At 38.5% G+C, this 22,354-nt stretch overlaps 1 protein-coding gene across 1 annotated transcript; it reads right to left on the bottom strand.

The window, feature by feature from the left end:
* Positions 1-2,286: 2,286 nt before the first annotated feature.
* LOC127136517 (uncharacterized) lies at positions 2,287-2,730 on the bottom strand. The gene has a single exon (XM_051063065.1). The coding sequence runs from the start codon at positions 2,728-2,730 to the stop codon at positions 2,287-2,289; it is 444 nt and encodes a 147-aa protein (XP_050919022.1).
* Between the last annotated feature and the right edge of the window lie 19,624 nt (positions 2,731-22,354).

Raw genomic sequence — 22,354 nt, 5'->3', positions numbered from 1 at the left:
CACTTGATGCAACTCAAGGTCAAAATGTGCAACTAATGCCAAGATGACACGTAGAGAATCTTTCTTAGATACAGGAGAAAAAGTATCAATGTAATCGATTCCCTCCTTTTGAGTAAATCCCTTAGCAACGAGTCTGGCCTTGTATCTCTCAATGTTGCCTAATGAATCTTTCTTGGTTTTAAAGACCCATTTATAACCAATGGCTTTTGCCTCATTAGGTAACTCTACTAGATCCCATACGTCATTTTTTTTCATGGAATTCATTTCATCATTCATGGCATCATACCACAAATTTGACTCTTTGCAACTCATGGCTTGTCTAAAGCTCTCAGGATTATTCTCAACTCCAACATTATAGCCAAATTCTTATAGATACATAATGTAATCATTAGGAATAGCCTATTTTCTTGTCCTAGTAGATCTTATTAATGTTTGATCACCATTTTCTTGTGGATCTTGTTGTTCAACTGATTGTTCATCATCTTGATGACCAACTTGATTTACTGGATCATCAATAGCTTGTGGAGTCTCGATGATTGGTTGATCAACATCCATTTGAACTTGAGGGATGTTGTAAATAGTAACCAATCTATTACTTGAAGTGGAAGGTTCATACTCTATATGATCATGCACAAAAATTGAATTTTTGATTTGATCGCTCCCACTAGTCAAATGATTTTCAAGAAACTTTACATTTCTTGACTCCACAATCCTAGTTGTATGAGATGGAAAATAAAATCTATAACCTTTAGACCTTTTGGCATATCCAATGAAATACCCACTAATGGTCCTCGGATCTAGTTTCTTTTCTTGTGGGTTATAAATCCTCACCTCAGACGGACATCCCCAAACGCGCATATGTCGTAAACTCGGCTTTCATCCTTTAAATAACTCAAGTGATGTCTTTGGGACATCCTTGGATGGAACCCGGTTTAGAATATACACAGTCGTCTTTAGTGATTCATTCCACAATGATTTAGGAAGATTAGAGTTGCTAAGCATACTCCACACCATGTTCAATAATGTTCGGTTTCTTCTTTCTGCAACACCATTTTGGTTCGGAGAACCGGGCATGGTGTATTGGGCAACAATCCCATGTTCTTGAAGAAACTTAGCAAATGGACCAAGTGCTTGTCCACTCTCAGTGTATCTACCATAGTATTCACCACCCCGATCTGATCTCACTATCTTTATTTGTTTTCCACACTAGTTCTCAACTTCAGCCTTAAAGACTTTGAAGGCATCCAATGCTTCATATTTATTGTTAAGCAAACAAATATTCATATATCGTGAGTAATCGTCTATGAAAGTGATGAAATATTTCTGACCATGTGCATCCATATCAGGACAGCATATGTCTGTATGAATTATTTCTAATATACTTGAACTCCTATTGGCACCTTTCTTAGACATGTTGGTCTGCTTTCCCTTAATGCAGTCAACACAAGTTTCAAAGTCAGCAAAATCTAGAGTATTAAGTACCCCATCTTTTACTAACCTTTTAATTCTCTCTATGGAGATATGTCCTAATCTCCGATGCCATAACATAGAAGAATTCTCATTAATATTACACCGCTTAGTGCCAGTTTGAACATGCATTGAACTATAAATGGATTCGATTTGTAAATTAATACGATAAAGACCATAAGACAATATATCATTCCCAACACATTCCGAATTATAAAATAATTCAAACAAGGTGTCTTTAAAATTAAAGGAATATCCAAAAGGTACAAGTCTAGAAACTGAAGTCAAGTTTCGTGAGAAACTTGGTACATAAAAGGTCCTTTCTAATTTCAAAACAAAACCATTATTCAAAATTAAATTGCAAGTTCCAATAGCTTCCACATGTGAGCCCATCCCGCTTCTTGATAGGACAGTCCACTCACTTCCCACTGGCTTCCTTAGGTTTTGCATACCCTGTAAGGAATTTGTTATATGGATTGTTGATCCAGAATCAATCCACCAGGTGTTAATATTAACATCGGTCATAGTAGATTCATAACAAACAAATGAGAATAAATTACCTTTCTTCTCAAGCCATTCTTTGAATCCATGGCATTCCTTCTTCATGTGTCCTCCCTTTTTATAGAAGTAACACTTTGCTTCTTTCTTGATATCACCTTGTGGAGGTATTTTGAATTTCCCTTTCTGATTGGCTTGTGACTTGTCAGTTTTGAAAGCTTTGTTCTTCCCGCGAGTGCTTGTCAGCAATGCACGCTCACTCTGTTCCATTACAAGTCTTTCTTCTTCTTGAACACACATGGTCATTAATTCATTGATTGACTATTTATCTTTATGTGTATTGTAAGAGATCTTGAAAGACCCATACTCAGATGGAAGAGAGTTCAGAATATAGTGCACCAGGAAGGAGTCATACATATCAACCTCAAGTTTCTTAAGTTGAGCTGAAATATCACGCATTTTCATTATGTGCTCACACACACCTTTCACATTGATGAGTGGGTAGGAGGAAAATTTCATAATTAATGTGCTTGCCAAATCCTTTTCAGAAGTGACGAATTGATCGTCAATGGCTTTCAGCAAATCACAGACATTCTCATGTTGATCGACAGAACCACGTATTCCACCCGTGACCTTAGTCTTAATGAACATCACACTGAGTCGATTGGATCTCTCCCACCGCTCATATAATGTGATTGCAGCTGGAGTACTTTCGTCTGTAATTGTAGGTGGTTCGTCTTTGCTAATAGCATAAGATATGTCCATCTATCCTAGATGGAGGAGAATTCTTTTCTTTCACACCTTATAGTTATCTCCTCTGAGCTCGGGAATATCACATCGGATATCAGAAAAATTAGCAGGTTGAGAAGCTAAAAAGATAAACAAAATTGATGTCAAAATTTGAGGAATAAATATTATCCAAATTGTATGTATTATCAATATAAACATACCATAAAATAAATCTTGCAACATAAAAATTACCTGTGGGCTAAATTTTAATGTAATAAGATTTTAAAAAAATTGCGATAGATTTTTCAAACCTCACACTTTACGTGCATGATATAATTTTGTTTTTCTATCCAAAATTAATACTTTATGATAAAATTATCAAAGTATGTACCAATTCATAATTCCTACGGGCAAGTTATGAAAATATTTTGACATTTTATCCCAATTAATCATACAAATATAATAAAAAAAATTGTAGGATAAAATTCATTATACCACGTATAATTAATTACAATTTTATGTTTAATAATTTATGTGATCTCAAAACTTTAAAAAAAATAATCTCAATTAATTTAAGGATGTTGTGGCTAATCCAAATTAATCAAAATTATAACAATCACTAGACATAGTAACTCAATTATATGAGAGAACAAAATTAAATAAATAAGATCTCTTATAGAATTGCTTAACAAAATAATAACATTATAAATCAATTTTAATTTATGCACAAATTTAATTCAAAGATTAAATAATAAGGCATAAAGATCAGTAAAAATGAAATCATATGGATATGAACATAATCAAAATACATGTTTAATAAAGCAGCCCAGCGGTAACATTTATGAATGCCATGGATCAGGACTGCTTCAGAATATTAAAAACCACCTCCAAGTGTTGCAAATGATCAACCCAACTACTACTGTATACAAGGATATCATAAAAAAACCAGGACAAACTTCCTTAGAAAGGGCTTGAAAATTGCATTCATCACCGATTGAAAGGTTGCAGAAGCATTGGTGAGGCCAAACGACATTACCAAAAACTCATAGTGATCCTCATGAGTCCGAATGAATATCCTCTTCCTTCACACGAATTTGATGATGTATGGAAGGCGCTACTATCCATTGTGATTGGCATTAATTTTGTAAAACAAATAATGGAATCACCTCTGTTGTTTTAATATGTTGGGTTGAAGAAGTTCCACATCTAGACCAACATGTCATGTACGATGTCACGACATAGTGACTGTGACATCACATATGTGTAGAAAACTGAATTAGTTAATTCAGGCATATATTCAGGGATTAGTGAGGATATTTGGTGAATATCCTAACTTCCTTGTGGAGGTCTTAAAGACTCAATCAAAATAGACAAGTTATAAATATGGAGATATGTATGGAGATATTTTAGGAACGAAAAGATTGAAGACCTTGATTCAAGCAGAAGTTTTCTGCTGACTTTGTAACAGCAAAGAAGAAGTTTGCTGCGATTTCTGAAGGCCCAAATCCAGTTGGGTGCTTAGGTTATAAATAGCATATTGTAACCTAGTTTTGATAAGCCTCAAATAATGTAAAATTAGGGGTGTGTGTGAGGTAAACCTCCCAACCTGTGGGAAGGTTACCATGTGTTTCTCAATGCTCAAAGCATGAGATTATTTGTGACTCCAAGCCTGTAGGTAAGAGTTGTTCTGGTCTTGAACGAAGTTGTGAAGCAAGCTCAATCTGTTTAGAATTACATTGTAATTGTAGTGATAGGAACGGAAACTGGTGGTTTCTATCTAGGAGTTCCTAGGTATAGATTGCTGATCAGTCACCATTTATGCTAGACATTCCACTATTTAACCGTAAATAAGTCAGGTAAAAAACTAGTCTAGAAGCTCAGGGAATCAAACGTCAGATGCGAAATTAAGCCCGAGCAAGAAAACGGAAGAAAAGATCAATTCTTGGAGAACTTGCTGTCCATACGCGTATGGCCTTACATGATACGCGTATGGACCTTCCCAGTACGCGTAGCATACGCAAATGACCAAAGGGGTTGAAAATCAAGCAAAAAGACAAGCTTCTGGTGATACGCGTACCAAATTGGTGATACGCGTACCAGACTGGGCAATACGCGTATCAGACTGGGCAATACGCGTATCAGAGGCTGTCTTACGTGCAATACGCGTACCAGACTGGGCAATACGCGTATGAGACTGGGCAATACGCGTATCAAGCCCAGAATCAGGAAAAGCCCAACTGAATAGCTATTTAGAGGGGAGAAAACGATTTTTCAAGGGTTGGACGATTTTTGAGAGAAAGAGAGACGCGTTTGAGACCTGGAGACTCCACGTTTATCAGAGGATTCATATGTTCAAGAGTTTTCCGACGATTGAAGATTGATTCCTCACGAAATTCTGTAATGACAACAATGTTAATATTTGTTTTTATTTCGATTATGAGTAGCTAAACCCCCCATTGCTAGGGGGGTGACCCTGATTCTGAATGTGACAGATTTGATGTTTATGAATGCATTGAGTATTTCTTCTTTTCCATTGATTTGTTCTTATTACTGTTCTTTATGCTTTATTCGTCGGACCAACGAATGATGATTAATATGAATAGTTTAAGCTGGACAGCGATTATTCATTGATCTGGATAAGAACTTTGGATAGTAAAAATAACCTAGGACTAGGGATTTTCTATCTGACCGGTAATTCTTGATATTTGAATGCTTGAGTATGAACTTAATTATTTATGGACATAGTAATTAGGTTACATAATCAAAGGTCTTTTCACTAAGGAATTAGGAATAGATACCCTTGAGGACCGGAATTAGTTGGACAGGAATATTGTCTAAGCCTTCATAAATTATATCTGTTACAGGAAGTTTCATTCACCGAACCCTAGCAATCTTCTCTCATTTGTCTCTTGTTCAACCTTTTTACTTGTTTTATTTATTTGCAATTGGTAGTATAATTACTCACAACATAAAAACCAAAGGCTTTTGTCTAATTGAAACAATCGATAAACTCTGTATCGTCAAGCAGTCCTTGAGATCGACAAACGGGGAATTTCCCTTTTATTACTACAGTGAGAAAAATAGTACACTTGCTATTTTCCCATCAAGTTTTTGGCGCCGTTGCCGGGGACTGCCAAAGATAGTAGAGTTTATTAATTTATTTTCAATTAGAATTTTGTTGCTCTGCATCCAAAATTTTATTTATAGTTAATTTTATTTTCATTATTATTATAACTAACTTCTGTCTAATCTGTGTATGCGAGGTAAAGCCTCAGCTGATTTTCATTTTGACGCAGAACCAGAGAGAACATTGCGCGCAAAGCTCAGAGAAGCTAGAAGAAAGAAACTGGCAAACTCTGACACCGAAGGACCGGCCACACCTGTCACACCAGTCTCTGTTCACTCCGAAAAATCTGAGTCAGACACAGATTCGCATCCGGACACTGTTAACATGGTCGCAGACCCACCTCTAGCGGAAAGACTTTTAGGTGATTATGGCAGACAGAATAACCCAGCAGTGCGGTTGACCATTGTTAATCAACCTGTTAATGTTGCTCACTTCCAGTTACACCCCTCAACTATCCGCCAGTTAGAAAGCAAACCTTTTGAAGGAAAGATCAATGAGGATGCAAACAAGCATCTGCAGAGGTTTCTGACTATGACTACATCATTAAAAATTGATGGGCATTCTGAAGAGGCAAAGAGATTGGTCATGTTCCCATTCACGTTATCTGAGGACGCTGAGGAATGGTTCTATTCCCTACCCGCAGGAAGCATTACTACTTGGCAACAAATGGAAACAACATTCTTGAACGAGTATTTTCCTGCTTCTGTGTATATCCGTAAGAGGTATGACATTGTGAATTTTAAACAGAAAGACGGAGAGACACTTGGAGATGCATACAAAAGATTCAAGAGATGTTTAGTTGCATGTCCTACACATAATCTGGATGAAACTGAACAAATGCAGAATTTTGTAAACGGGCTGAAGATGAAAACTAAGCAACTCATTGATACAGCTGCTGGTGGCTCATCTAATTTTTCAACAGCAACCGGTATCAAAAAGATCATCAAAGCTATAGCAGCAAATGAGCATTTGGAATTATATGACCGTACTGTGAATCAGCCAGAGGGAAAGATTGACTTGAAATTAGCAAATCAGGTAGTGCAAATGGAAGACCAGATTGCTGCTGAGGTTGAAAGAAGATTGAAAGCTATGAATTTATGTACCCAGACTGTTGCTCAAGTTCAACCGGTTCCGACCATGATTTGTGAGATTTGTAGTGGACCACACTTTACCATGCATTGTGTTGCAACCGCAGAACAAGTGCAAGCTATAAATTACCTGAGGCAGAATAATCCCTACTCAAATACATATAATCCGGGGTGGAAAAATCATCCTAATTTCTCTTGGAAAGATCAGCAAGGTAATATTCAGAATCAAGGACCTCCACAACAACAACCACCTTACCAACCACAATATCAATCGCAACAACAACCTTATCAGCAACAAATACCGAAGAAAGCGGATTGGGAGATTGCTATAGAGAAGATGGCAACTCAGAATATGCAATTTCAGGAGGAGACCAGGAATAATCAGAAGAGCACCAATGCATCCATTAAAAATCTGGAGATTCAATTGGGTCAGATAGCACAACAGATAACAAATTTTCAAACACCGGGCGCATTACCTAGTGCAACAGTGACAAATCCGAGGGAGCACCATAATGTGAGTGCGGTAACAACAAGAAGCGGAAGATATGTTGAAGATCGTAAGAAGAAGGATGAAGAAGAAGATCAGGTGCTTGAAGTGGACCTGGAAATCTTAGAAAACAAGACACCATCTGAGGAAGAAATTGTAATACCGCCGGTGGTACAAGAAAAGCTCCCTGAACCAAAACCCATCATTAAGCTTCCATTCCCACAAAGAAACAAAAAGAAGAAGCAAGATGAGAAAAATTTTCAGAAATTCATGGAGTTGTTCAGGAAATTAGAAATCAATATTCCATTCTCTGAGGCACTCGAGCAGATGCCTACCTATGCGAAATTCATGAAAGACATCATCTCCAAGAAGCGCACCACTGACACTGACCCTGTTATACTGACTGAAACTTGTAGTGCTATTTTGCAGGGTATGAAAATTCCAGTAAAGAAGCCAGATAGAGGTTTTGTGACCATCCCGTGTACCATTGGAGACAGGTCTTTTAAAAGGGCACTGATTGATTTGGGGGCTAGTGTTAGCCTTATGCCTTTGTCTATTTACAGGAAGCTAGGAATTGGAAATGTTCAAGATACCAGAATGACACTTCAATTTGCTGACCACTCAGTGAAGAGACCTTTTGGGGTAGTTGAGGATGTTCTGGTCAAAGTTGATAAATTTGTTTTTCCTGTTGATTTTGTAATTTTGGAAATGCCAGAAGATGAAGAGATACCTCTGATTCTGGGCAGACCTTTCTTAGAAACAGGGAGATGCAATATAGATATGGAGGAAGGTATCATGACCCTAAAGGTGTATGATAAAGAGCTCAGAATTGATGTCCGAGATACTATGAAACATAAAGAGAATATGTGTACAAACCACTCCGTGGAAGTGATTGATCAAATTGTAACTAGCACAATTCAAAGAAAGTTTCCTGAATTACCGTTAGAAAGAGTTCTTAGTCTGTCAGTCAGAGAGATGGAGGAGAAGGATGAGGAAAAAGAAAAAGAAGTGTTTGCTATGCTGGATACACAAACCCCTTGGATGAAATACAACCCACGCAGGTGGGAGGATCTGAGAGCTTCACCAGAATTAGAAGATGAAAAGGTACTGAAGAAACATAAAAGTGGTATTGGTGTTTTAAATGAGAAGAATGGCGACACCTTCAAGGTTAATGGTCAGAGGTTGAAACCATATGATCCCGGTGAAGGGGGACCAATTGAAACTGTTAAACTCATCTGAGTATGAGGCGTCCCGTCGAGCCATGCGACGTTAAACGAAGCGCTGCTTGGGAGGCAACCCAAGGGAGGTTTGAAATTTCTTTGTGTATTGTTCTTTTTGGTTTATTCAGTTTTTATTTTCTTTTGCTTGGATTAATCACCTATTATGGGTTGGCTTAATCTAATGAATTTGATTTTGTTTACCTCCATTTTCCTGTTTATTTCGTTAGATATATGACTATGTCTGGTTATTGGTTTTCTTGATCACTTACACCAACTACTTGGGCGTCCTCTCTTTCAGTCCCCTGACTGTAGATACTGTTGTTTATGATTGGACGCACTGGTTAAGATTAACATCAGAACCACGAGCATGAGCTTTGAACTCAGAGGTATGATCGAACAAGTCAGCTTAACCCGTCCTGGTGAGATCCTAAAAAGCCAAACACTTATCATCATATGAGAGATATCAGGTATGTCTTTATCAATCTTGGTTTGTGTAACACCCCGATAAAATATGATAATTATTTAATTTAAGTTTAATAGTATATTATGATGATAATATGAATGAGAGGGTATTATTTTTCAAAACAAAAGATAAACCATTCATATATATTATTATTAGTATATTTATTAATTTAATTAAATAATTGGAATATTATTGGATTATTATTATTGGAATAATAAAGTTGGAATTGGAACGATTTTCGGAATCAGTAAAGAGTCCCATTTAGAAAAAAAAAAGGTTTTTACACGTGAAAACGGAGAAGCGACTAAAAAGTGGAAAAAGGGCAAAAAGGAAGAGCAAGAGAAAAAGGGTTGAAGAAGGGAAAAGCTTGAAGTTAAAGGATTTGCCGGATTAACTCAGGTAAGGGGGGTTTATCGTCGTTTAATGGGCATTATGGGTTAACATGTAATGGGTAGTAATAAGCCATTGAATTGACTCTAATTAGGATGATGAATGCTGCAAATTGTGAACTTATGGATGAATGAGATATGGGTTTATAATTGAAGAAAATTCATAGGAATTAGATGTAATAAGGTTAGAAATTGTGAAATTGAATGGGTATGATCTGTGTTAGATAATATGAACGAATGCTGTGTAAAAATTGGACCGTGGGAGGTTGGATTTGAGAAATCTCGTAGTAGAGAAGAACACATAGCAGATCTGGAATTTTGGTTTCTGGTCATACGCGTATGACACTAGGCCATACGCGTATGAGATGGCCTGGAGAGGAGGAGACTGGTGCTGATACGCGCCATCTACGTGTACTTACGCGTGGCCTGTGAGTGGTACGCGTATGGGGTGAGGCCATACGCGTATGAATGAAGAAGATGATGTTCTAACGTAGTTTTGCCTCTGTTGGTACGCGTATGGGAGAAGTGGTACGCGTATCATACGCATATGAGACAGGCCATACGCGTATGGGCTTGGCTAGGAAATGTGCCATACGCGTATGGGCATGAGGCATACGTGTATGGGCAGAAGTTTGATTTTTTTCTGAGCTGTTGTTGTGCAGTTTTGGTTGTTTCAGCTGAGTGATGTAATTTAGCTGATGTATGATATAGTAGGGATCATTTCCCGTTGTTTTGAGCAGTATAGGTATTAGTAGAGTGTGCTAATATTGTGATTTATTATTTTGGCATGACATGATATGATTCGGTGATAAATATGTTGATGATGTATGATGGTATGCATAATGCTGTGAATATATCTATTATGTATGCAATTGTGGATGGACTGGTTATGGCTTAGAGTGTGAGCATATGTCCATTGTGGATTGTTGTTGATGTTTGCATGCTAGGTGATTTAGCGTGCATAGCATAGCCTTTATGGTGGTAGCTAATTCCCATGGTGAGGAATTAGTGAGTGAGTCACTAGGTCTCAAATGAGTGGGACTAGTGAGCTTGGTAGCCGTATCTGGGTTTGATCGGTGAGGTTGAACTATGTGTTCACGAATAGTCGGTACCGCATGCATGGAGTCTCATTTCATAATGTATGTATGTCGTATAATATGAATGGATGTATTCCAATATTATACGTGTGTTTTGTGTTTTTGTTGAGTATGATTATGAGTTGATGTTGCCGTTGCTGAATGTGTGATATGATTAGGGTGATGAATGTGTTAATTTACTTAGCATTACATGATATTTTATAATGCTTATTATATCGATTGAGGAACTCACCCTTACAACTATGTTTCAGGTAACGAGCAGTGATTGAGTAGAAGCTAGTGCTTGGAGTCTAGTGTAGTTCCTTAGTGGGTCATGCTCTGGTATATGTAACATCAGGACGGGATGTTTTACTTTGTTTTCATTTTTGGTTGTTGAACAATTTTACATGTAATGTGTTACATGGTTTGCATGTTGTTAGATTTCTATCCGCTGCGAATTGTGCAATGTTTTATTTTGATTAATAAATGAGCATGACAAGTTATTTTGGTGAATGGTGTGAAGTGTCAAGTGTGACACCCTGAAATTGCATATCTACTCTGATTCATATTTTGTTGTTTTAATTAATTATTGGGGTATTTTAGAAGGGTGTTACATTAGTGGTATTAGAGCATAGTCGGTCGAGTCGAGTCGTAATTATTCTGTTTCCCTGTATGTGATAGGTGTTGTGTAACCCTATCAGTACTTATTGTTTTAGCTTGTTGGATTAACTCAGAATAGAAATGGTTGGAAGAGGTAGAGACGATGCTGCGATTGCTGAGGCTCTGGGTATGCTAGCTGGAGTACTTGGAGGGAATCCGAATGTTGTGGGATTGGGAGCTGCTCGTCAGCTGAGTGAGTTCCAGAAGAACAATCCTCCAATGTTTAAGGGAGCATACGATCCAGATGGTGCTCAGAAGTGGTTGAAGGAGATCGAGAGGATCTTCCGAGTGACTGAGTGTGCTGATAACCAGAAGGTCAGGTTCGGTACGCATATGCTGTCAGAGGAAGCAGATGATTGGTGGGTTGCTGCCCGCACTAAGTTGGAAGTTGCTGGGAGTGCTGAGATCACTTGGGCGGTGTTCAGAGAGAGATTCCTGAGGAAGTACTTTCCAGAGGATGTCAGAGGAAAGAAAGAGATAGAGTTCTTAGAATTGAAGCAGGGCAACCGGTCTGTTACTGAGTATGCTGTTAAGTTCACAGAGCTGTCGAAGTATTACACTCCCTATGATGAGGCTACTGGGGAATTTTCAAAATGTGTGAAGTTTGAGAACGGGTTACGTCCCGAGATCAAGCAGGCTATTGGGTATCAGCGGATTAGAGTGCTTTCTGACTTGGTTGACTGTTGCAGGATTTTTGAACAGGATACCAAGGCCAGAGCAGAGAGCTATCAGCAGAGGATTGATAGGAAAGGCAAGAATCAGAATGATCGTGGGAAACCGTATGCAGCTGGCAAAGGTTTCCAGAGACAGAGTGGGATGAAGAGACCTAGTGGGGGAGACTCCAGTACCCCTGCTAAGTGTTACAGATGTGGTCAGGTTGGACATCGTATCCATGAGTGTACCAGTACTGAGAAGAAGTGTTTCAAGTGTGGCAAGGGCGGTCACTTGGCTGCAGAGTGCCGGTTGAAGACTATGACTTGTTTCAACTGTGGAGAGGTGGGTCATATCAGTCCACAGTGTCCTAAGCCGAAGAAAGAGAACCAGTCGGGAGGCAAGGTCTTTGCTTTATCGGGTTCTGAGACTTCTGCAGATGATCGTTTGATCCGAGGTACGTGTTATAGTAATGGCTTTCCTCTTGTAGCTATTATTGACACAGGTGCGACTCATTCCTTTATATCTTTGGATTGTGCTGTGAAACTTAAATTAGAGATATCTGAGATGCATGGGAGTATGGTGATTGATACTCCTGTGAAGGGTTCAGTGACTACTACTTCAGTTTTTTTAAATTGTCCTTTGAGTATTTTTGGTAGAGACTTTGGGATGGACCTCGTGTGTCTTCCACTAGTGCAGATTGATGTTATCCTGGGTATGAACTGGTTGGTGTTTAACCGAGTTTATATCAACTGTTTTGATAAGACTGTAATCTTTCCTGAGATTGAGGAAGGAAAGAGTTTGTTTCTATCAGCAAGGCAGGTGAATGAGGCAGTAGCAGATGGGGCAGAGTTGTTTATGCTGTTAGCGACTTTGGAGGCTAAAGATAAACTGGTGATTTGCGATCTAGCCGTGGTGTGTGATTTTCCTGATGTGTTTCCTGAAGAAGTGAATGAATTACCGCCAGAGCGTGAAGTTGAGTTCTCGATTGATTTGGTACCTGGTACTAGTCCGATATCGATGGCTCTGTACCGTATGTCTGCTGTTGAGTTAACTGAATTGAAGAGTCAGCTGGAAGATCTGTTGGATAAGAAATTTATTCGTCCGAGTGTGTCACCGTGGGGCGCACCAGTGTTATTGGTTAAGAAGAAAGAAGGTACTATGAGGTTGTGTGTGGACTACAGGCAACTGAATAAAGTGACGATCAAGAATCGGTATCCTTTGCCGAGGATTGATGATTTGATGGATCAGTTGGTTGGTGCGAGTGTGTTCAGCAAAATAGATTTGAGATCGGGGTATCATCAGATACGTGTGAAAACTGAGGATATTCAGAAGACTGCTTTCAGAACAAGGTATGGACATTATGAGTATTCTGTAATGCCTTTTGGTGTGACTAATGCGCCTGGGGTATTTATGGAGTATATGAATAGGATTTTCCATCCGTACCTAGACAAGTTTGTTGTGGTGTTTATTGACGATATTTTGGTGTATTCGAAATCTGAAAAAGAGCATGCTGAACATTTGAGAGTGGTTTTAGGAGTTCTACGAGAAAAGAAGTTATTTGCTAAACTGTCCAAGTGTGAATTCTGGTTAGAAGAGGTTAGTTTTCTTGGTCATGTGGTTTCAAGAGGTGGTGTTGCTGTTGATCCTTCTAAGATAGAAGCGGTATCTAAGTGGGAAGCTCCGAAGTCAGTTTCTGAGATAAGGAGTTTTCTTGGACTTGCAGGTTATTATAGGAAATTCATTGAGGGATTTTCTAAGTTGGCGTTACCGTTGACGATGTTGACTAGAAAGGGACAAGCGTTTGTTTGGGACTCAAAATGTGAAGAAGGTTTCCAAGAGTTAAAGACAAGGTTAACTACTGCTCCTATTCTGATATTACCAAGTCCGTCGGAACCATTTGAGGTTTACTGTGATGCTTCATTGTTGGGTTTGGGTGGTGTTTTGATGCAGAATAAGCAGGTTGTAGCTTATGCTTCGAGACAACTGAAGGTTCATGAGAGGAACTATCCGACACACGATTTAGAGTTGGCAGCTGTGGTATTTGTTCTGAAGTTATGGAGGCATTACTTGTACGGGTCAAGATTTGAGGTTTTCAGTGACCATAAAGGTTTAAAGTATTTGTTTTATCAGAAAGAGCTGAATATGAGACAGAGGAGATGGTTAGAGTTTCTGAAGGATTATGACTTTGGTTTGAATTACCATCCGGGTAAAGCAAACGTAGTGGCTGATGCATTGAGTCGGAAATCATTGCATATGTCTATGTTAATGGTTAAGGAATTGGATTTAATTGAGCAGTTTAGAGACTTGAGTTTTGTGTGTGAGAGTACTCACAATAGTGTTAAATTGGGAATGTTGAAGTTAACGAGTGGTATTCTGGATGAGATTAGAGAGCGTCAGAAATCCGATGTGCTTTTGGTTGATAAGTTGACTCTAGTGAATCAAGGTCAAGGTGGTGAATTTAGAGTTGATGAGAATGGTGTTTTGAAATTTGGTAATCGGGTGTGTATTCCGGATGTTACCGAACTTAAGAAGAGTATTCTTGAGGAAGGACATCGTAGTGGCCTGAGTATTCATCCTGGGGCTACGAAGATGCATCATGATTTGAAAAAGTTATTTTGGTGGCCGGGAATGAAAAGAGAAATTGCGAGTTTTGTTTATTCTTGTTTGACTTGTCAGAAGTCAAAGATTAAGCATCAGAAGCCGTCTGGGCTAATGCAACCGTTGGCTATTCCAGAGTGGAAGTGGGATAGTATCAGTATGGATTTTGTTTCTGGTTTACCGAGGACAATTAAGAATTTTGAAGCTATTTGGGTGATTGTTGACAGATTGACAAAATCGGCTCATTTCATTCCGATCAGAATGGATTATCCGTTAGAGAGATTAGCTGAGTTGTATATTGAGAAAATTGTAAGTTTGCATGGTATTCCGTCAAGTATTGTTTCGGACAGAGATCCTAGATTTACATCGAAGTTCTGGGAAGGTTTGCAGAGGGCTTTGGGAACTAAGCTGGGATTGAGTTCTGCATATCATCCGCAGACTGATGGTCAGACTGAGAGGACGATTCAGTCACTGGAGGATCTTTTGAGGGCTTGTGTTTTGGAAAAAGGAGGTGCTTGGGATTGTTATTTACCTTTGATTGAGTTTACCTACAACAATAGTTTTCATTCGAGCATTGGTATGGCACCATTTGAAGCTTTGTATGGTAGGAGATGTCGGACACCTTTATGTTGGTATGAGTCCGGTGAGAGTGTTGTGGTTGGACCGGAGATTGTTCAACAAACTACGGAAAAGATTAAGATGATTCAGGAGAAGATGAGGATTGCTCAGAGTCGTCAGAAGAGTTATCACGACAAGAGGAGGAAGTCACTTGAGTTTCAAGAGGGAGATCATGTGTTTCTTCGTGTTACTCCGATAACTGGGGTTGGTCGAGCTTTGAAGTCGAAGAAGTTGACACCTCGATTTATTGGTCCTTATCAGATTTTGGAGAGGATAGGGGAGGTAGCCTATTGTATCGCTTTACCGCCGTCACTTGCAAATTTGCATGAGGTTTTTCATGTGTCTCAGTTGCGGAGGTACATTCCTGACCCGTCGCATGTGGTCCAAGTAGATGATGTACAGGTGAGAGATAACCTGACTGTTGAAACATCACCTATGAGGATCGAGGATCGAGAGTTGAAGCAGTTGCGGGGTAAAGAGATTGCTTTGGTAAAGGTAGCTTGGGGAGGACCAGCAGGTGGCAATGTGACTTGGGAACTTGAGAGTCAGATGAAGAAGTCTTATCCAGAGTTATTCGCTTGAGGTATGTTTTCGAGGACGAAAACTCTTTTAGTGGGGGAGAGTTGTAACACCCCGATAAAATATGATAATTATTTAATTTAAGTTTAATAGTATATTATGATGATAATATGAATGAGAGGGTATTATTTTTCAAAACAAAAGATAAACCATTCATATATATTATTATTAGTATATTTATTAATTTAATTAAATAATTGGAATATTATTGGATTATTATTATTGGAATAATAAAGTTGGAATTGGAACGATTTTTGGAATCAGTAAAGAGTCCCATTTAGAAAAAAAAGGTTTTTACACGTGAAAACGGAGAAGCGACTAAAAAGTGGAAAAAGGGCAAAAAGGAAGAGCAAGAGAAAAAGGGTTGAAGAAGGGAAAAGCTTGAAGTTAAAGGATTTGCCGGATTAACTCAGGTAAGGGGGGTTTATCGTCGTTTAATGGGCATTATGGGTTAACATGTAATGGGTAGTAATAAGCCATTGAATTGACTCTAATTAGGATGATTAATGCTGCAAATTGTGAACTTATGGATGAATGAGATATGGGTTTATAATTGAAGAAAATTCGTAGGAATTAGATGTAATAAAGTTAGAAATTGTGAAATTGAATGGGTATGATCTGTGTTAGATAATATGAACGAATGCTGTGTAAAAATTGGACCGTGGGAGGTTGGATTTGAGAAATCTCGTAGCAGAGAAGAACACATAGCAGATCTGGAATTTTGGTTTCTGGTCATACGCGTATGACACTAGGCCATACGCGTATGAGATGGCCTGGAGAGGAGGATACTGGTGCTGATACGCGCCATCTACGTGTACTTACGCGTGGCCTGTGAGTGGTACGCGTATGGGGTGAGGCCATACGCGTATGAATGAAGAAGATGATGTTCTAACGTAGTTTTGTCTCTGTTGGTACGCGTATGGGAGAAGTGGTACGCGTAACATACGCGTATGAGACAGGCCATACGCGTATGGGCTTGGCTAGGAAATGTGCCATACGCGTATGGGCATGAGGCATACGTGTATGGGCAGAAGTTTGATTTTTTTCTGAGCTGTTGTTGTGCAGTTTTGGTTGTTTCAGCTGAGTGATGTAATTTAGCTGATGTATGAGATAGTAGGGATCATTTCCCGTTGTTTTGAGCAGTATAGGTATTAGTAGAGTGTGCTAATACTGTGATTTATTATTTTGGCATGACATGATATGATTCGATGATAAATATGCTGATGATGTATGATGGTATGCATAATGTTGTGAATATATCTATTATGTATGCAATTGTGGATGGACTGGTTATGGCTTAGAGTGTGAGCATATGTCCATTGTGGATTGTTGTTGATGTTTGCATGCTAGGTGATTTAGCGTGCATATCATAGCCTTTATGGTGGTAGCTAATTCCCATGGTGAGGAATTAGTGAGTGAGTCACTAGGTCTCAAATGAGTGGGACTAGTGAGCTTGGTAGCCGTATCTGGGTTTGATCGGTGAGGTTGAACTATGTGTTCACGAATAGTCGGTACCGCATGCATGGAGTCTCATTTCATAATGTATGTATGGCGTATAATATGAATGGATGTATTACAATATTATACGTGTGTTTTGTGTTTGTGTTGAGTATGATTATGAGTTGATGTTGCCGTTGCTGAATGTGTGATATGATTAGGGTGATGAATGTGTTAATTTACTTAGCATTACATGATATTTTATAATGCTTATTATATCGATTGAGGAACTCACCCTTACAACTATGTTTCAGGTAACGAGCAGTGATTGAGTAGAAGCTAGTGCTTGGAGTCTAGTGTAGTTCCTTAGTGGGTCATGCTCTGGTATATGTAACATCAGGACAGGATGTTTTATTTTGTTTTCATTTTTGGTTGTTGAACAATTTTACATGTAATGTGTTACATGGTTTGCATGTTGTTAGATTTCTATCCGCTGCGAATTGTGCAATGTTTTATTTTGATTAATAAATGAGCATGACAAGTTATTTTGGTGAATGGTGTGAAGTGTCAAGTGTGACACCCTGAAATTGCATATCTACTCTGATTCATATTTTGTTGTTTTAATTAATTATTGGGGTATTTTAGAAGGGTGTTACAGTTTGCGTATGTTCTTTTGTTATTATTAGTTGTACGAATACACACACTGAGGCATGTTTTTTTTGTTTATCACCTAGAGCCTTTCTAGCCATCCCATTATTATTTTTATCCATTGTTTACCCTGTTGAGCCTGTTAATCATTTATTTTTGATATATCCGTTTTTTTTTCTAAAGCCATGACCTTGTACCTATCCTACCCTGTTCAGAGTATGTGAGAATTGATTTCATCTCTACGTTTCTATCTAAGTTTGGGGCTGCTGTTGGAATAGCAACCTTTAAGTTTGGGGTAGCTTTGCAGTGCATGAATAGTAAGTGAATGTCGTATAAAAGAAAAAAAAAGAAAAAAAAAGAGAAAAAAAGAAAAGAGAAAAAAGAAAAAAAAAACAACAACAACATGAAAAGAAAGAAAGAGAAAAGCGAAAAACAATAAAAGAACAACTTTTGAAAGATGCTACATTCACTATAGATAAAAGGAAAAGAGGATTGCATAACCCTACAGGAATAATAGAAAAGAAACGTAGTGAGAGAATGATTTCATGTACTCTGAACCAAAAACCTTTGTTCAAATTTCATAGCCTACCTAAACCAAAACCCCGTTACAACCCTAAAAGACCTCAAATAGTGTGTGTGATTGTACATGTTAATAGGATGAGAGAATTTATTCAAACTTCTGATTTGATATTGCATATTGTGATTTGAGAGTGATAACACTTTAACCCAGAGAGACTTGGTGAGAGTGTGATATAAGCTGACAGGTAAAGTCATATCTCTGAGGGAAAGAGTTTCTAGCTCGTTGGCTATGTGGAAGAATCAGAAAACCTGAAAAACATCAAGAGGTCCAGTGCGAAAGATTTCAGCAGTATTGTGGTAAGAACTGTTTTATAGTAAGTTTGGGGTGACATGATCTTTGATGGTAATAAAATGTTACTTGAGGACAAGCAACAAGCTAAGTTTGGGGTTGTGATCAGTCACCATTTATGCTAGACATTCCACTATTTAACCGTAAATAAGTCAGGTAAAAAACTAGTCTGGAAGCTCAGGGAATCAAACGTCAGATGCGAAATTAAGCCCGAGCAAGAAAACGGAAGAAAAGATCAATTCTTGGAGAACTTGCTGTCCATACGCGTATGGCCTTACATGATACGCGTATGGACCTTCCCAGTATGCGTAGCATACGCAAATGACCAGAGGGGTTGAAAATCAAGCAAAAAGACAAGCTTCTGGTGATACGCGTACCAAACTGGTGATACGCGTACCAGACTGGGCAATACGCGTATCAGAGGCTGTCTTACGTGCAATACGCGTACCAGACTGGGCAATACGCGTATGAGACTGGGCAATACGCGTATCAAGCCCAGAATCAGGAAAAGCCCAACTGAATAGCTATTTAGAGGGGAGAAAACGATTTTTCAAGGGTTGGACGATTTTTGAGAGAAAGAGAGACGCGTTTGAGACCTGGAGACTCCACGTTTATCAGAGGATTCATATGTTCAAGAGTTTTCCGACGATTGAAGATTGATTCCTCACGAAATTCTGTAATGACAACAATGTTAATCTTTATTTTTATTTCGATTATGAGTAGCTAAACCCCCCATTGCTAGGGGGGTGACCCTGATTCTGAATGTGACAGATTTGATGTTTATGAATGCATTGAGTATTTCTTCTTTTCCATTGATTTGTTCTTATTACTGTTCTTTATGCTTTATTCGTCGGACCAACGAATGATGATTAATATGAATAGTTTAAGCTGGACAACGATTATTCATTGATCTGGATAAGAACTTTGGATAGTAAAAATAACCTAGGACTAGGGATTTTCTATCTGACCGGTAATTCTTGATATTTGAATGCTTGAGTATGAACTTAATTATTTATGGACATAGTAATTAGGTTACATAATCAAAGGTCTTTTCACTAAGGAATTAGGAATAGATACCCTTAAGGACCGGAATTAGTTGGACAGGAATATTGTCTAAGCCTTCATAAATTATATCTGTTATAGGAAGTTTCATTCACCGAACCCTAGCAATCTTCTCTCATTTGTCTCTTGTTCAACCTTTTTACTTGTTTATTTATTTGCAATTGGTAGTATACTTACTCACAACATAAAAACCAAAGGCTTTTGTCTAATTGAAACAATCGATAAACTCTGTATCGTCAAGCAGTCCTTGAGATCGACAAACGGGGAATTTCCCTTTTATTACTACAGTGAGAAAAATAGTACACTTGCTATTTTCCCATCAATTGCATTGGGTAGGGATTAAGTGAAGAGTTGTAAATGAGGGATTTTAACTCTGAATTAATACTACTGATAGTGGATCTTCTTCCTGGCTTGGTATGCCCCCAGAGTAGGTGATGTTGCACCGAACTGGGTTAACAATTTCCTGTGTTTGCTTTCCTTCTGCAAGTTATAATCTTGTCTGCTATAACTCAGCATGTATTTCAGTCTGTGTATCAAGAGAATAACAGACCTGGTACATAGCATAGTGTTTGAATGTCAATCAGAATGTTTTGACATTGATCATTAATAGCATATACTGAATAATAGGCAGGCTGGTTTTCTGCTACAGTTTAGTATGCATCTCAGTCTGTTCTTCAGGAGGATAACTGACCATGGCATAAGGATCTATGTGCAAATGTCAAATTGAATGTTTTGACATTTATTATTGTAAGCTGATACTGAAGTGTGGACTGGTTGGTCTGCTACAGTACAACATTGAGCACAGTCTGTTTTTAAGAAAATAACAGACTTAGCATATGGTATAGGATCTGGACGTCAAACTGAATATTGTGACATTCATTCCTGACAGCATATGCTAAATTGTAGGATAGTTAGTTTTTCTGTTTCAGTAATTTTCTCAGGCTATTTTTCAAGAATGCAACAGCTGAGCTAAAATCCAGGAAACTAACAACTAAGCTACATTTAATGAACCTAACAAATAGCCTATTTGTTAGCACCTTAATATATGGAAATTAGATTAACTTGTTCACACTTTATTTTAGGAAATACAAGTGCAAGGCCAGCAAACTGTAATACTGTAACAGGTGATGTTCAAATCACAATTGAGACATCATGCTGATAATTATGCAGGCTCAACAAAAGTTAGGGCTATGGTTGATCTCTGCTGAGTCTTTGTACCAGATGGACAGAACTGGGTGTTCTTCCATTCTATGGTAATACAGTAGCAGATGTCGTGACATCTGTGAATGTGTGCACATTAGTACTGGTTGTTAATTGTATAGCTCTCTTGCTGTATTAGTAACAATGTTGGATCAGATGTCATGACGTGGAGTAGAACATCTAAACTCTAACTACACCAGAATTTCAATTGGTATCAGAGCAGGCATCCTGTTCTGTTTCTGGATGAGATCCATGGGTGATACTTTTTGGTATCTTGCAAGGAGTTATGTCAGTACTGATGATGGAACCTGTGGAAGGTTATGTGATTTCCCTGAATGGTCCCTTGAAGTAGGTGGATGGACTATTCATGACAGGAACTGTGTGTGCCTGTCTCTGGAGGTTGGCAATTGGCCTTTGTGTGGAACAGCTGTGCTAGTATTGAAACATATTCAAACTTGGTTCCCCTCATGTGGATGAAAGGCTGCTGTATTCAAGATTTCATCATAATCTACTGAAGATGTCAAAGATACTTGAGTCTCCTCAAGTCCACTCATCATGACGTTCTCACTTCAGGATTGTAAGAATCACCTGATCACTGATTCTTTTACTCTCTTGGGTAGTGTATATGAAGACCTTGAAGACTTTCAAGGAGGGTTTGTTCCAAGGAGGTGGAACTAATGTTCTATGTGATGTTAGAATATGTTGTTCAACAAGTATGCAGCTACTGGTTGAAGAGCATATGTTTTTAGGTGTCAAACAAAGGGATACTTTTGTTTGGAACCTACTCCTGGCCTGGAAGAGGAGACATCTGTGTGTGCTAAGTTGACAAGGGTAGGGTCAACTGTGTGTATGCTCAGGAAGATCACTTCTAGAAGTATGATCTCTAGAAGTGGAGCTGGTTGAGACGTGACATTGTGAAATTTCCTGTTGTTTGTCTTATTCCTGTAGATTGATCAGGGTAGGATAGTTATTCCCTGAAGTACTATGTTGTGTTGGAAGACAAGTCCCCTGGATGTTAGGAGTCAATGATGGGATAACCTAATTGCTATGAGGATTGGGACCATGAATCTTGTTATTCAAACACCACACTCAGAAGTGGCAGTTCTTTCAAGGAGTGAGAATATGAAGATTCAAAGGTTGGTCGAGGTAGTATGCTCTGGCAATGCATATCTACTATTGACGGGTGTTGTTCTCTTTCACTAGTACTTATGGTCAGCTGGAGTCTGATTGGTGTGATTGGAGTATGTATAGGTATAACTCATAGAGTTAGTTGACACTGGTAGGGATGTTGTATGTCATGTTGAGACATTTGTGTACAATGCATGGATATTGGTGTGGAGTTTCCATGATTGTTAATTTAAGGGGGAGTTTTGGTTAACCTCCTCACGTTTGGTCAGCCTAGGGTCTGGTTGGCTGTTGACCTGTGTCACATGGGTTCTGGTTGTTGTGTGTCAGATTTGCAAGGAAGGATTCACCTCTCTCATTC

The sequence above is a fragment of the Lathyrus oleraceus genome, chromosome 4 (assembly GCF_024323335.1).
Source record: "Lathyrus oleraceus cultivar Zhongwan6 chromosome 4, CAAS_Psat_ZW6_1.0, whole genome shotgun sequence".
Taxonomy (NCBI): Eukaryota; Viridiplantae; Streptophyta; class Magnoliopsida; order Fabales; family Fabaceae; genus Lathyrus; species Lathyrus oleraceus.
This window is presented reverse-complemented; position numbering and strand designations above follow the sequence as displayed.

Bases quoted from the DNA above. Each gene is read 5' to 3' on its own strand.
- LOC127136517 (XM_051063065.1), bottom strand. From the start codon at position 2,730: ATGGACATATCTTATGCTATTAGCAAAGACGAACCACCTACAATTACA.